This window comes from Centropristis striata, chromosome 1 (genome assembly GCF_030273125.1).
Source record: "Centropristis striata isolate RG_2023a ecotype Rhode Island chromosome 1, C.striata_1.0, whole genome shotgun sequence".
NCBI lineage: Eukaryota > Metazoa > Chordata > Actinopteri > Perciformes > Serranidae > Centropristis > Centropristis striata.
The window spans coordinates 8,585,050-8,602,123 of record NC_081517.1 but is presented as its reverse complement, the minus strand read 5'-3'; the positions used below and the strand labels follow the sequence as shown (position 1 = coordinate 8,602,123).

The 17,074-nt window shown below is 36.2% G+C and overlaps 2 protein-coding genes across 3 annotated transcripts in view; one reads left to right on the top strand and one right to left on the bottom strand.

Moving 5' to 3' along the window:
- The window catches only part of LOC131968510 (phosphatidylinositol 5-phosphate 4-kinase type-2 beta), an 18,953-nt gene extending 10,760 nt beyond the window's left edge, over positions 1-8,193 (top strand). The window contains exons 6-10 of one of the 2 annotated variants that reach the window (XM_059329429.1): positions 506-544; positions 2,020-2,133; positions 4,617-4,884; positions 5,324-5,427; positions 7,139-8,193. In XM_059329429.1, coding sequence (XP_059185412.1) covers positions 506-544; positions 2,020-2,133; positions 4,617-4,884; positions 5,324-5,427; positions 7,139-7,219 — 606 coding nt within the window. In that variant the 3' untranslated portion in view covers positions 7,220-8,193. The remainder of the gene's footprint in view (positions 1-505; positions 545-2,019; positions 2,134-4,616; positions 4,885-5,323; positions 5,428-7,138) is intronic. The other variant, XM_059329437.1, reaches the window with a different exon arrangement.
- Positions 8,194-9,598: 1,405 nt separating this feature from the next.
- psmb3 (proteasome 20S subunit beta 3) lies at positions 9,599-13,344 on the bottom strand. Its single transcript, XM_059358954.1, has 6 exons — positions 13,187-13,344; positions 10,979-11,163; positions 10,591-10,698; positions 10,295-10,472; positions 9,842-9,936; positions 9,599-9,754 (listed from the first exon to the last, which is right to left on the bottom strand). Exons 1-6 carry the CDS (start codon positions 13,187-13,189, stop codon positions 9,706-9,708), a joined length of 618 nt encoding a protein of 205 aa, XP_059214937.1. The 5' UTR covers positions 13,190-13,344; the 3' UTR covers positions 9,599-9,705.
- Positions 13,345-17,074: the final 3,730 nt, after the last annotated feature.

Here is a 17,074-nt window from a genome sequence, read left to right as displayed (position 1 = left end):
TCCAGGAGATGTAAAACCCATGTCTAACCCATAATATTAAAATATGTGAAGAAAAAACACATATACATTTTACAATGTTTTTACAACTAAGGACGGAAATTCACTATTAAATCATCACTATCTGTTTTTATTTGTTTTAGACTTTTTAGGAATTGGGGGTGTAGTCCTTTTTTGTGTCAGGATGAAGAAAAATGTGGAAATAAATCGGCAAATGTTTCAACTCTCCTGGTATAATTCACACAAGCTCGTCACACAGTGTAGTTCTCTCCCAGCGGCTGTGAACAGTGTGCGAACTGTTTCTTTTCTCATCCCACTAAAAAGAGTTTTTTTTATGACATAAGCTTCTTCTCCTGCCATATTTTCTCTGAAGAAAACAACCTTGCCTTTCTAACATTGACAGTTTAAAAAGACGCTGCCTGAGTGTGTAGTATGCTAACAATTCCTCTGATGTATCCTGAGCTGCTTTCAATTAATTCTATTTTTATTCTATTTCTCTCATGTTTAGGGTTCTACGGTCTCAAGGGAAGCCAGCGACAAGGAGAAGGTACGAATAATTTCTGAGCAGTGACGGCTGCTGACATGATGGGACAAAAATAAACGCCCTTAGCTCACCCCAGAAGCAAACTTGTCAAATGACAGCTAAATTAAGGACGTTTTAAGTAAGCAGATGTATTCTAGTCAGGGGCACTGCCAGGGATTTCGGGCCTCATGAAAAAATATCACATTGGGCAGAAAGGGATGCAACATTCTGCAACAATGGAATATTCTATATGTGTATATATATGTATATGTATGTATGTATATATATATATATATATATATATATATATATATACATATGTATACGTATATATATATATATATATATATGTATACGTATATATATATATATATATACATATGTATACGTATATATATATATATACATATATATACGTATATACGTGTATATATATATATATATATATATATATATATATATATATATATATATATATATATATATATATACACACGTATATATATATATGTGTGTGTGTATATATATATATATATATATATATATATATATATACACACGTATATATATATATGTGTGTGTGTATATATAAACGCCCTTAGCTCACCCCAGAAGCAAACTTGTCAAATGACAGCTAAATTAAGGACATTTTAAGTAAGCAGATGTATTCTAGTCAGGGACACTGCCAGGGATTTCGGGCCTCATGAAAAAATATCACATTGGGCCCCACCACCACTTCACTACTGCAAACGACAATAACCCTAATAATATTACACTGTGCAGAAAGGGATGCAACATTCTGCAACAATGGAATATTCATTGATGCAAAATTGATATGAAATGTGTTGAAGGCCATCTTTTATCATTTAAAACTTGTTATCAATAATGTATTAGTTAAACTACTCCTTCTATTCAAATAAATTCAAATTATCACCTAAAGAATGATGCAACAAAATAATTAAATAATATTTTCAAACAAAGTATAGCTATACTAGTGCTTGAAATGTTATGATTGAAAATATTTTTTTCATTTTTTAATAATAATAAAATATTCTTTATTACTGTAAAGTGAGCAATACACAGGCTGTTTTGAAAAAGACAAATAAATATTTAACTTTATTAGCTGTGAAAAAAGTATTAGTTTAAGGCAACAGGTTAATATAATGTCAGACATTTTCTACTGATGTTCTAATGCTTTCTAAGCCTGTCAGTCATCGGCCCCTAGATTTGTTTTCTAGTATGCACTGTAGAGTACTGACAAGTGTCGGTAGACAATTATTTAGTGTGAGATATTGGAAAGGGACTTTCTCTCTCTCCCATGACAGCAGAGGTCATTGGAGGACCATTGACTTTGACCTCATTTCTATTTATCATATCATCACATTCGTGACTTGTCAGTGCTATCTGTATCCTGGAGGTGTGGCTCTGTGACCTTTAATAATCCTCATTACCAACATGTCTGCTACTTTTTGACACCCAAATACCTTCTCTCTCTTCAGGCAAAAGAGCTCCCCACTTTTAAAGACAACGACTTCCTGAATGAAGGCCAGAAGCTGCAGATAGGAGATGACAACAAGAAGTACTTTTTGGAGAAGCTAAAACGGGATGTTGAGGTGAGACTCGCAGGATTTTTATTTAGTCTGCTGTAGAATGTATAAGCTTCAAAGCAAAAGTGTGGCTCCCTGCTCTACTCAGACTCTTCTGACTGTCCCTCATTGTACACTCAAAATAAGTACTCTGATGGTGCCTCTTAAATCAGTACCATAAAGAAAATATCTGTAAGAGCAACTCCAATCAAACTCGCATGACACAACTCACCATCATCCAATTGTTTTTACACAATGTGGATTTTAAGACCTCAATACTTGGGACAAAAAAATCGTCCCAATGCTAAAAGCTGGGATTGGTGTTCTTCTTTTCTTGTTCTTGGATGAGACAATTTGTGATTTTAGATTAGATTAGAATCTTGCAGTGATGTGGCTACGTATGTGTCCTGCGTCGTTGACGGATTAAAATCTGAAAAGGACGAAGTACACTCACCGTCCCCGTGAAGAACAATACCTTATGATCAACAGACTCTTGTGAGAAACACAGTAACCAACTGTCAGCAGACCAGGCATGTGCTGTTTCAAGCCGCAGATGAGATCCCGAGTGCATGGTATCGCAACATGCTAGTTTAGCCGCTAGCACAACAACGAGCCAGTCAACACGGATTTCATTTAACAATTAACAATACAAACTTCATGGTGGGAAATAAACGTTTCCACTGTTCCATGCTGTGTTCATACATGTCGACCATGTTTTAAAGTCTAGGGGACATGCTGGAATGAAATGAAGAAAACATGTTAAAAAATAATTTATACATATATACTAATTATAATGAGCACTCTTAATGATTATTTTAGTGCTACAGACACAATTTTGTTTTCATTTGAATTTTGATCATTTATTTTGGTGCTATTTATTTCCAGAGGATATTTTTACATTTCTCAGATTTTGAATTTCATTGTTTAATTTCAGATAGATTTTTTTTTAAAATACTTTATTGCAAGGCTTCTTAGTTTCACAAACATAATCAGTCATTTCGTTTTCTTTACAATATTGTACCTTGCATTTTTCCCCCCTTTTTTTCAAGGTATATATTCACAAAGTAAATAACAAAACATAGGGTAAACAGACAAACATATATACAAGGCAAACTGGTATTCCCCAAATGAGGATGTCCAAGAAAAGGAATAAACAACAAACTAATGATACAATTTCAGATAGATTTTGAACATACATGAAAAAGATGATAATTATAACCGTATCATACCAACATCAGAGGAGTTAATCATTACAATTTGTCAAGAAATAAATAGTTTATTGTGGACCCATTGAAATTTTCACGAACCCACTCAACCTGTTGGTCCTGTTGACTCATTACATTGATAACCCATAATCAATGTCACAGATCTTATACTGTACTAACTAGGCCAATTATCTGCTATTTTATTCAGACTTTTATATTCCACCACAGTGTGTAATTCACCTTATATTTGTACAGGCAAAGGTGAACCCTCGCTAGCCCCATTTTTTTTAAAATGCCAAATATCCATTTAAACGTTACCGCTGTATTCATTCAGCAGCAGCACACCACTGTCAGTCCATGAACAAAGCAGGCACCTTTGGTTAGTTCACATGTCTGATACAGCGGGACAGTCAAGCTCAAAAGTCTGGTTCAATCCACCTGTTGGAAAGAGATTTGCCACTGGTCTCTTCCCTCGTCTACTCAGGGAGTCCTGGTTAATTTATTTTCCTCTGATAAGTAACATGCAGTTAACTCTTCATCTGAGGTCATACTTTTAGGCTGCAAAATCTATACAATACTAACATAGTTGTTTGGTGATGGGTCCTTCAGAGCTGTATGACTTAGAACAGGGGTGTCAAACTCTGGCCCGCAGGCCAAATTTGGCCCGCAGTGTAATTTTATTTGGCCCGCGAGGCAACACCAAATTATTATATTATTATTGTACTATAAAAGCTGACTCGCCGGTATTATACAGCGCATTTAACGCTAATACTACAAATCCCACAATGCCCTGCTGTTGTTTTGGTGCGTCAATCAGGACAGGACCCAGAAACGCGCTCCTCTGTGACAGTCGTCATAGCAACCTCAAGCTAGAGCTGTCTCCGAGCTATCTCTTCCCAAAAATGGCGAAAAGAAAGGCAGAATTTATTAACCTGTTGAAAAAGTTTATTTTGATATTTAAATCAGAAGGATGCAAATAGAAAAGAGGCATATGATTTTTATTTAATTTTTATTTAATAAATTAATGACATTGATGTGTTTTTTATTTGAAATTTGATTTTGCATGTCATTTAGTTATATATTGTATGTTTATAAGCGTTGATGGTTCCATATTTAATGTTAAAGCAAAACATGTTTGGTATAAAAGGTTTATTTGTTCAATGTTGGCCGGCGATTTTATTCAAGTTTTACATTTTGGCCCATTGTGTATTGTGTATTTGAGTTTGACACCCCTGACTTAGAAACTCCAAAAGTGCAATGAGGCATTACATTGAGTGTCTTCTTGTGTACTGTATGTTGTGTCAGTTCCTGGCCACCCTAAAGATCATGGACTACAGTCTCCTGGTGGGCATCCATGATGTGGATCGGGCAGAGCAGGAGGAGATGGACGTGGAGGGCGTTGGAGAAGAAGAGGAGTACGAGAACGACGGAATGGGCGGAGGCGTGCTCACCGGCTCATTCGGCACACCTCCCGACAGCCCCGGGAACCCCCTCAACTGTGGAGGATTCTTTGGCCCCGGGGAGTTCGACCCCTCTGTGGACGTTTACGCAATCAAGAGCCACGACAGTGAGGGTTGTCTTTGACATTCATTTTAACTCACTGATCTTAGATGTAGCTTTATATGAAGCATTAGCAGCTGATTAGATCACACCTTGTTTCAACAGGCATAAGAAATAAATGCACAATTGATTTTGTAAAAATGTGCTTATTACCTTTTATTCTAGACTATCTTTAACAGCTAGATTAAAAAGGTAGAGCGCATACCACAGAGGCTTGGTGCTGGCAAGCAAACGGCCCGGGTTTGAAACTAGCTTCGAGCCCTTTCCTGCATGTTTCTGTCTCCCCCCTTCAGTCTGAATCTCACGTTTATCAATTAAAGCAGTAAAATGCCCCAAAAGTATCAATAAAAAAAAGGAAAATGAATGCATGTCTCACAGAGCAAGAAATAAAGCCATGGCAGGTGTTATTTCCAGGTGAAAGTAAAAGTTGTGATGTGTTGTTCCTGTGCTAGGTGCTGGGAAGAAGGAAGTATACTTCATGGCTATCATCGACATCCTCACGCACTATGACGCAAAGAAAAAAGCTGCACATGCTGCCAAAACTGTGAAACATGGGGTGAGTGTCAAGACTATCATGATCTATCAGTCTATGGCAAACCGCATATTGTAAAAACGTGTATACAACCTTTAAATAGATAAATACGACATTATGACTACATCATGTTGAATACATTTTTAAAAAACCAATCAATTATTCAATAATTTCATGTTTATTTAATCATTATTAAAACTCAATTCAGCCCTGTGATAGTGTGGAGACCTGTCTCTCCCCTAATGTCGGCTGTGATCAGCTCCAGTCGGCCGCAACTTGAGCTTGGATACGTGGTTAACGATAACAGATGAATTAATAAAACTCAGTTCAATATTCCGAAATGCTTTTTCCATCCTTTTTTTTATATTAAAATTTTTATGAGAGTTCATTATTATTTCAAAATTGTTGTAAAAGTCTATTTATTTAATTAAATCACTTAATCATCACAATATCATTTTTTTACAAGTTCCCGCCCCCTCGCCTTACAGCCAATCACATGTTCCCAAAGCCTCCCAGCAGGTTTACTAACTATCAAGCAAGTTAACTAGCTTCAGTTAGCTAGAACAACCAAAGAGAAATCCTCTGTGTGTTTTTGCTCTTCACACAGTGTGTCTTTCTCTGAGGAACATCTTTAGAAACACGACAGAGGTAACTCTAAATTAACTTGCTAGCTGCTGCTACTGCTAACACTGGCTCTTTACATTAATACTGCTGAGTCCAAGCTCACAACCCAACCCAGCTAGTTACCTAGCTAGTGAGCAAGCATGTGTAGCATTAAGATAAACAAAAGGAGAAGCTAGTTGCTGTATTGTATCCATACATTGTATAAAAGAGGTGGGCGTGATCACTGTGATGTCACCCATTGGTGTGTGGACTACTGTTTTAGACCAGGTAGACATTTTGGCTGTTGCCATTTTTTTTGCCATCATATTTTGATGTGAGTGTGGTTATAAGCCCAGCAGGGTCAGATAAGTATAGCAAACACTGAGTTATCACCTTACAATAGCTAAAGGTGCAACTGTAATAATTGAGAAGCTAATTTTGCATAGCAAAAACAGGGTTAACACAAAATATACTTGTGGAAGAACATTTCATTTTGTACAACGGAACACTGAACCAGACATTTTTAGGTGACCAAAATGTAACAATTAACTTTGATGACATGAAAACACTGACAACACTCAAAAACAAGTTCACACAATACACAACAATAAACAATAAACATCCTCAAGCTGACCCTAGTTTGTTTTACTCTAAATGGAACCATAATTTGCAAAATAAACATCATGCTGTATTGAAGACGACTTGAAACCAGCGATTAAGACTTAAAACTCATCAGGAAATAGTTTACTAAGATAATAAATTAATTTACAAATAAATATATATATATATATATATATATATATATATATACAAAAATACAAAGCATATTCTTTTTTTGAGGCTTGATTGTACCTAGCAACTCATTCTGGGTCACTGAGCTTGCTTGGAGATACTGGGAGCATTGAATTGGCTGAATGGTCTGACCAAAAACTAATTTCATTATGAATATACTTTTTTAAAAGGATGAATTACATAATTAATGAACTAGTTATTTATTCTAATTACTGTCAGATCATAGGGTCCCTTGAGCTAGATTTTACTCTATAAAGCACAAAAAATGATAGAAAAGGAAAGTATTATTACGTGTTTCTCCATCCATCTAATTTTTTGCCTTTGTTTGTTTGTCTCTCAGGCGGGGGCCGAGATCTCGACGGTGAACCCGGAGCAGTACTCCAAACGATTCTACGAGTTCATGTCCAACATCTTATCATAGACTCATCTCCCATCTCCCAGTCCAGCCAGCCCCTTCCTGTCATAGATCTGTCAAACGCCACACACTTATTTCTCCTTCACCTCAGTGTAGGTCCATCTCCCCCCTGCCTTTCTACGCCCATAAAAGAAAAGAAAAAAAACTACCTGTATCCTCCTACAGCCAGCACCAGTCTGGCAGGAAGGATGCACCGAGCCTGTTACACTGTCCCACAAACACTCATAAGCACCACTTCTACGGCTCCCTCATCCAACGCAAGGAAAACTTGTGAAACCACTCACTGAATTCGGAACGACATCCCGATAATCTCCCTGTTCTTTTAAAAAAAAAAAAAATTCTGCCTCCCGGTTCTCCTCAGCCACCTTGTTACTCCTCACGCCAGCACGGAAACTGTCTCACTAATGCCTTGAATGAGTGTGTCAGCTTCAGCAGTTAACAGTTCGTTAGTACAGTCTCTTTGGTTTCTGTTCATGTCGTTGTTGTTCTTATGATTTCTATTAGACACAATCACACACAAGCACACACACACAGATGTAAACAACTTGCACAGATGCTGAATGGTCAGATTGCATGACAAACTCTTTGACAGTCGCCATCAGGCTTCTCTCTCAGTAACAACAAAATAATTAAAAGTACTGCTGACAATTGGAACAGCGGGGGATGAACACATTAATATATAATGGTGTATTAAGTAAATGAATGCAATATCAAAAATGCATGGCTGATGTGTACATGAGACTCCACCAGTAAACTGAAACATCAAACCACTGAACTTTAGCATCTGAGTGTTATGACTAAAACAGCAAAAAAACTGAAAAAAAAATTGGTGTTTGAATGTTACGTTGCCATATTGTTTTTGAATATTTTTGAAATTTTAACCGTGAGCTTGGTGGAGGTTGGTCTAAGAAAAAAAAATTCACATAAAAAGGGGAATTCTGCAGCAAATACTTGTTTTATTACCATAAGGATCATTTTTATATCTTGTTTACATTAATGTAGCAATTTTGTGTTTGTATACAGTATTGTTTTGTTACCAACAGACATTAGAAAAAAAAGGTTACTTGAAAATGATTCATTGCATATTAAAGGGAGTTTTATCTTGTTTTTGTTGTTTGGCTCTGCTTATTTCTTCAGCAGTTGTCACTCATATGCTTGTCAAAACAACTAAAAAGATCATCTGGGTTGTGTGTATATTAGATTAATAACTAATATGAGGATGGTAAAACATAGCAAACTTTATTTTAGCAACCATTGTAAAATTACACATCAATATTAAAGTATTTGAATCTTTACAAATTCCGTATTTTTAAGATTGATCAACCAAAGTTGACATGGGTCCCTTTTAGCTTTTTATTTTTTATTTATCATTTTCTTTTGTGCAACTCCAGAGTTCAGCTTTTTTTTAGCTACACCAAGCTGAGTTATAAGGTTACTGCAGCAGGTTACAATAAAGGGGAAATAAAACTATTTCCTATTGCTCACTTCCATAGACTTTGGGGACTTTAAGATTTTACAAAGAAAGATCAAAACTGAAGCAGCAGATACCAAAACATTCAGACTTTTAGTTCCCAGTATGGGGACAAGCTCTAAAAATGTAACCTTTATTTCCCATAATGCAACTTTGTAGCCTATATTTGTTAGACCAAAGCCATTTTCATACTCTGCATGGTCTGAGGGTTCAGAAATTAAACTAGGACTGCCCCCTACAGGCGTTTCTCTGACACAATGTCAAATTATAGCATGCCTAGTTTTTCAGACAAGTGTTTAGGAATGTCTCTGCAATGTTATTTAATGCTAGGAAAATGGCATTACTTTCCTTGATCGCACTACTCTTGTATCATGAAAGGTTAATTTATTTTCAGTTTGGCAAACCCTGCTCGTATCAGCTTTCTTTACTTTTACTCTTTACTCTTTAAGTATGTCTGGTTTGGAGCAGGGGTCACATGGTGGTATAGTGGTTAGCACTCTTGACTCACAGCAAGAGGGTTGCCTTCTTCTGTGAAGTTTGCATGTTCTCCTGGTTTCAGTGTGTGTTCTCACTGGGTACTTCGACTTCCTCCCACAGTCCAAAAACATGCACTTAGGTTTAATTGGTGACTCTAAATTGTCCGTAGGTGTGAATGAGAACGTGGTTGTCTGTCTATGTGTCAGCCCTGTGATAGTCTAGAGACCTATCCAGGGTGGACCCCGCCTCTCGCCCAATGTCAGCTGGGATCGGCTCCAGCCATCCGCAACCCGAGTGCAGAGAAGCGGTTAAGGATGATGAATGAATGGTTTGGAACAGGGCCTCTGAATTAGGCTCACACGATAGGCAACATTAAATGAAGAGATGTGAAAAGTGGTGGCAATGTAGTGCAAGTTTTTCAACCAATAAAGTTCAAGTTCATTGTTTAAACCTATGTTTTATTGAGAAGAAAAAGACAGAACAGGCATTGTTTATTATTTTTATACAAAACGTGTGTTGGTGAAGTGTGTGGAGAACAGAAGCTCTAGTCCATCCTGGCTTTCAGGGTTCGTGTGGTGATCTTGTCTTTCTCACTGTCAGAGAAAAGAAAAGGCTGTTAGTCACTTGAAACCGGTCGTTCGACTTCACCTGAACATGCTGTAATTCCTCACTGTACTTACATGACGTGTACAACGACTCCCATACCAGACACTGCATCTCTATCCACTGCGTTCAGCATCGCCTGGGAGATGGTCTCAAACAGGTCCTCTGGTTCCTGCACAATTAAAAACATTTTCCCAAATAAACACGTGTAAATTATTTTTTACCAGTGACCAGAATAACTGAACCCAAGGTAGACAGCATGTACTGTACTACAGGTCTGTCACTAAATGAAATTAAAACATTTGTACAAATGACATTCAAGTAGATATCACAGACAACCAAAGCTGCAGATTTATACTCCTCTTGTCAGCTGCATACATGAACGTGCGCAAAAATGTACACACAATGTTCCTCATTATCGTATAGGATCCTGCAAACATCATATCCTTTAGAGTAATGCTCATTTGCACATAAAATTGTCGTTTAGCAACCTGAGGACATAAAGACTTCAAACTTCGCACACTTCTTACCATGTCAGGCTCCCACAAAGATTCACACATGCCGTACATCTGCTCTGAGCAGGTGCCGCTCACAACAAAGTCCTCTGTCACCATGGGGCAGCCAATCAGATCCAGGGAACAAATGAAAGGCTCTGAGGTTTTGGGATCAAGTCCAGCGATCACAGGCTCGATGTAGTATGGCCCAAACCTGATTAGAACATCACATGTTGACTACATGTTCTTTTTACCATCAATGTAAGTATTTATGTCAACAGCATGTCGTCGGTCTGCAGCCTTTAGGCTGGACATGGATTCAGTGCACTCACCTCCTTTCATACAACAGATTGGACACCATGCTCATGAAGGTCTTGGGTTTGATCTGGCGACCCTCCTTCAGCTCATACAGGTTCAGTCTGAATTTAAGTCTCTGGGATCTACACACAAGGCAAAGACACCATCATCCCTGAGACCATTTACATTTCATCCTTCTTTCCAAGCTTTGAAGAACAGCATTACTGATACCACAGTTCCCCCTCACAGTAACACAGTAGCAGTAATGACTCCAGGCGTCTATTTAATTAGTTAGTTCTACCAATACACAAGATCTTAAAGATGTCAAAGTCATTTTCGAGTGCTTCAAAGACAATACTTCATCATGCTCTGGTGGTGGCAAAACTGTTTGCCACTTTGAGAGAAAGACGTGGAGACACTCACACTGTCTGAACATCAGTCGCTAGTCCAGCCAGCCCGATGTACAGCTTGTCTCCCATGGGGAAGATCTTCTGGAAATCTGTGGTCACCATCTGAGCCTGAATGCCAAATCTCCGGTCCGAAGCGATCGCCACACAGTTCTTTCCCCGCATGGCCATGACGGCCCCTCCATTATAGGACATAATAGACTGGATGAAGAGGGAGAAAGGCAAGTCAGTCAGAGCTGAAACACTTAAATTATCAAACAATTAACAGAAAATGTATCAGCTATCATTCATATAAATTCATTGTAAAAGCCATTTTTCAGCAAAAACACAAAAGCTATTTAAATGTATCAATTTTCTTTTTATGAGTATTTTTCACTTTTTTTCTTATAGTATAGACCAAATTGAGAAAATGAGACACAATTCTAGACAATAATAACAGTTAGTTGAGGCCGCCTTACTATGAAACATTGACCCACAAGTCTAAACCTGGGGCAACAATTTAAAACGAAAAATGTAACTATCAGAAGAGATTAAAAGTTTAGATATGGGACAAAAACGGTGATACAATGTGTGTATTTTTACTCAGCAAGTATTTTGACACTGAAGTATTAGTACTTAAATTTAGGTAAAATATCTGAGTACTTATTTCACCACAGCTAACATAAATTATACAATTTATTTTACTTCTCAAAAATAGAATTATAACTCAAATGTTTATATTAGCATTTTGTTAAAAAAAAAAAACACACAATAAAACGTGTCAATTCAGTTCATCAGGCTTATTTCTAATGTGTAAAAAGAACTAAAACTGTAACTATCAAGAGAAACTAAAAAGTGTAGTTATGGGACATAAACAGTGGACAATTGTTTAACCCTCTGGACTCACCAAAAGCGTCAAAGAATTACTTCTTCATCACATCCAGACGTAAAAACAAAGCAGTGTGGAGCCCTACTGTAAATTTGCCTCTTAAGTTCTGGCTGTAAACTCCATGAGGCCAGTTTCAGTTTGATGGTGATATACAAGTAAAACTGGAGACAAGGTCAAATATATTTTGTATAAAAGTATAGAACTAGATGTAACCCTCTTAAATGTTATATTTTCAACCGTTGTTCACATTTGCAACATTTAAAATTCTTTATTGACCATGATGTTGTTTTAAAAGTAAAAAAAAAAAGATTCAAAATCACATTTTATGTTGGAGGAAGGGACTAGAAAAGCCACAAAATGACCAAAAAAAGACACAAAATGACAAAAAAAGACACAAAATGAACAAAAAAAGAAACAAATAACTAAAAAAGACACAACAAAAGACACAAAATGACCAAAAAAAAGACACAAATAACTAAAAAAAGACACAAAATGACCAAAATTGTTACACTGAACACACAAATAAAATAAGGTCACACTAGAATAAAGAGTTGAATGACAGGATCACACACAATCACAAGATCACATTCATGTTGTTTTTTCTTTGTTTCTTTTTGGTTCAAAATGTTGATCCAATAAGTCAGAATAAAAAAATCTATTATTATTATGTCATATAGGTGAGGTTGTGCTGAAAAAAATATACCAACATGGCATTTAAACATTTTTAAGTGGTGTTTACAGGCAGGGTGAAAATGATTCAAAAATGGACAAAACAGCCCCAGACTCCATAGAGTTAAAATATCACGCCTGATGTTTTGGGTAAAACGTCTTTACTGAATTGTTAGATGCTGTCAGTTTCTACCTTAACATGTTGCTAACGATGCTAAGTAAAGCTTCAGCTAAACAAACTCACAATCTCACACAAACTGCACTACAACAGCTTAAGTTAATCTCAGTTTTAGAAAAAAATACAATTAAATGTATTTCCGGAAACGACTGTAATTGTTTTGTCACTGTAAAATAAAATAAAATACGTTAGCTGCTAGCTCATATCCAGCTAACGTTGGGTAAGCTAAGAATTTAGCTTTCCGGCTTTCGACGGCTACTATTACAATTTATTCGTCTGTATTGTTAGCTGAGAAATACTTTAACTTTGCATTTATCTAATACGAGTGTGTCGTTGAATGTGTTTTCAGAGAATAATAGCAAACATTAACAATAGTGAGCATGCTAAAGATGTCAATGAGCTAACGCACCAACATGATCTTAGCTAAGCTCTTGTAGCCTTTTTAACTAGTATTAAACCATTTTACCCGACAAACCATTCGCATATGATCTAATGCACAGTGTTCTTACCATGGTGAGTGTGTTGTGGTGTTTTACTAAGTGGTAAAACTAAATAACTCCTCTTCTTCTTTGCTATTATGAATGACTTCGTTAGTTTCCCCCACAGTGACTACACGATTTAGAAACACACAGATCATACTAGTATGATGCTCTCGCCTTCGCAGTTTTCATTGGCTGGTGAACGGCCTGTATCTAAAGGACTGCAGTCATTGGATGATATGGAAGCGCTGTGACGTCAGCGTGCATAGTTTGTTCGAGGCGCGTTAAAGTGAAATCAAAACCGGCAGGTAGTTTTCTTCAATATGTTAGTGATGCTTTTTCATTTATTTTGGTCTTGCCCTTTTTCGTCTAAGTTCTGGAAAGATATTTGTAACTTCCTTTTTTTTTCAATTGAACCTAATTTGTCCCTTTGTTTTGAAAATATACTGTTTGGTTTCACTGACTTCCCATACACAAAAAAAAATCAATATTACATTATAAATCTAATTATACTATTGGCAAAATATCACATACATAAATCTCGATACACAAAAAAAAATCCCCTCTTTTCTATATTTATAAGTGAAACCAAGCAGTATATTAATTCTATTAAAGACTCTACTAATTTGAAAGCTGCTAAAACTCTGAATATTTGTAATTTTTATAATATTTTTGTATGACAACCTCTTTATGATTTATTGAAACCCCCTGGCGACGTTCTGATGTATTTTTTGTATTACACCCCACCCAACTGCCTTAATAAAGTTTATTTAAAAAAAAAAAAAAAAAAAAAAAAAAATGTTAGTGATGCTGATTTGGGCTCTTTTTAGTGATCCGGATCATTTGGCTCAGCTCACCAAGAAGAGCCGGCTTTTTCGGCTCCCAAATGGCTCTTCATTTTACCACAATTCAGCCAAATTTAGCACTGTTTTGACTTGTGATTTTTATTTGAACACATATATCACTTAAATTTCAATACATTTCTGGAGCCAATTGCATTTCGTCACACTGTTAAAATAATCGCTTAAGTAATTTTTTGTCAAAATTGTTTGTTTTTTTGCCTAAATCATCTCCTCATGACGCCGGCCACCTCTGGTAAAATCGCCAGATCATTGATCAGATCATGTTTTTTTACCCATCAACACTTCTTTGACAATTTGCCACATTCATAGGCATCAGACAAGAACCCAGCAAAGAAGAGCTAGAGGGAGATTGTTTAGTTATCAGTTTAGTTTATCAGTGTTTTATTGTTGACACTAATATTGGTAACACTTTATTTTAAAGGTGTCTACATAAGAGTGACATGAGTGTGTCATAAACATGACATGGGATGTGTCATGAACATTAATGACACTTTGAAGTAACATTAATGCTCATGATACTTGTCATGTCATGTTTCTGGCAGGCTTGTGTGACTCTTGTGTAGACACCTTCAAAATAAAGTGTTACCATATCTTGCTTAAGTCACAAAGGCATGTTCAAAAAATTGCCTCACATTTTATTTCTCTTAAGTTACATAATTTATACACAGTGTTATTACTAGGCCAATAGCCATCCTTTGTTACATCCTTTTTGAGTGAAATGATCAATAAATGTCATATGTTACACTTGTGGTGAAGTTTTTTGTGTTTCCTGCAAAACTTGAAAAAATGAGTTTAGGCGATTATTTTAACAGGGTGATGATTTACAGTTGTAAGATCCTTTGTAACTCTCTAACTTGCTTGAAGAACCACTCTGTTACACAAAGCAGATAGAAAATGCCTATAAAAACCTAAACATAGAAATTAAAAAAGGACAGCTATTGACATTTTATTTTTATATACTTATATATATTTTATTTATTTAAATATACTCAACTTAAAAAAACAAGTACTGAAAAAAATGGAAATTAATTACAGCAATCAGGTAAATTTGCTTTGTTCATGCCAACTACTGACATCTGGACAAAAAAAACCAAAATGTTTTTGATGTAGAGTAATAATAATAACCAAGCAGTACTGAACGGGCCCTCACAGTACATTGTCGGGGTGTGTGCGTTACAGGGGCCAGTCTATACCACCCCTATGAATTTCATTGCCTTAAGTGTTATAGTGTGGCCACGGTACCAAATATGAAATTAGACTGCCACCACAGTGCCACCTAGGGGCCGATCAATAAAACCTTAAAGGGTTATCCTCAGGAGGGCATTGACAATAATTGTACCAAGTTTTGTATAATAATGCACAAACTATCCCTTTAATCCTCATACAGTGTCTGAAGGAGGACTCTTAACTGATATGTATAAGTTAGAAGATGTACATGTACATTTACTCAAGTACTGGACTTAAAGTAAAATTTTGAGGTACTTTTATGTACATTTTATGTAACTTTCTACTTCTACTCCACTACATTTATTGACATATATTGTACTTTTTATTCCTCTACATTTAGCTGACAGCTTTAGTTACTTTTCAGGTCGAGATTTAAAATGAAAAACATGATACATTTAAAATGATTATCCATTTTTATACATTAAACCACTTAAAAGTTTATTAGGTAGTTAAAATGAGTCATTTCACAGTGTGGTATTAGTACTTTTACTGTAAAGGATCTGAACACTTCTTCCACCACTGTCTTTTTTACTTCTTTCCTTTTTTTTTTTTTTTACTTTTTTTTACATTTATTTTTTTCTTTATTTTATTTTATTTTTTAATTTTTTTTTTTTCTCTGCGTTTCTGCGCATGCGCGGCTTTTTCCGTTCCTGCGCATGCGCGGCTTTTCCGCTTCTGCGCATGCGCTGCATTTGTGGACAATACGCATGCGCAAAAACCGCGCAAGCGCAGAAGCGCCGGGGAACTCGCGCATGCGCAGAAGCGGAAAAAGCCGCGCATGCGCAGAAACGCAGAAAATTTTTTTTAAAAATAAATAAAAAAAGAATTTAAAAAATTAATAAATACAATTTTAAGAATTAAAACATTTAAATAAAATAAAATAAAGAAAAAAAAATGTAAAAAAAAAGTAAAGAAGTAAAAAAGACAGTGGTGGAAGAAGTGTTCAGACCCTTTACTTCAGTAAAAGTACTAATACCACACTGTGAAATGACTCCACTCCGCTCATTTTAACTACCTAATAAACTTTTAAGTGGTTTAATGTATAAAAATGGGTAATCATTTTAAATGTATCATGTTTTTCATTTTAAATCTGAAAAGTAACTAAAGCTGTCAGCTAAATGTAGAGGAATAAAAAGTACAATATATGTCAATAAATGTAGTGGAGTAGAAGTAGAAAGTTACATAAAATGTACATAAAAGTACCTCAAAATTTTACTTTAAGTCCAGTACTTGATACAATTGGTACAATTATTGTCAATGCCCTCCTGAGGATAACCCTTTAAGGTTTTATTGATCGGCCCCTAGGTGGCACTGTGGTGGCAGTCTAATTTCATATTTGGTACCGTGGCCACACTATAACACTTAAGGCAATGAAATTCATAGGGGTGGTATAGACTGGCCCCTGTAACGCACACACCCCGACGGCAACCTCTCATTGAAAAATAAAAACTCAGTCAACCAAATAGTAAAGTGGTCTAGCAGACTGATTGGTGAGCCACAGCTCAACGTGGAGACCTTGTACACAAAACAATTACAGCGCATTACTGGTTCAATTTTAAATGACAGTTCCGATCCATTGCACACAGAGTTTCAGCTCCTCCCCTCTGGGCGTAGGTTTACAATCCCTAGGTGTAGAACAAAAAGACACAAAAACAGTTTTGTCCCTGCAGGTGTTCATTTATTGTTGCTTTTATGTATGTTTTTACTATAGAAAAAGAAATAGAATACAATGTGCAAAACAGCAGCATTCAACAATTTTAGGTGGTATGATCCTTGTCAATCCTCACGATTGGTTCGCACAGAATGCATGTGACATCTGTAGTCAGTG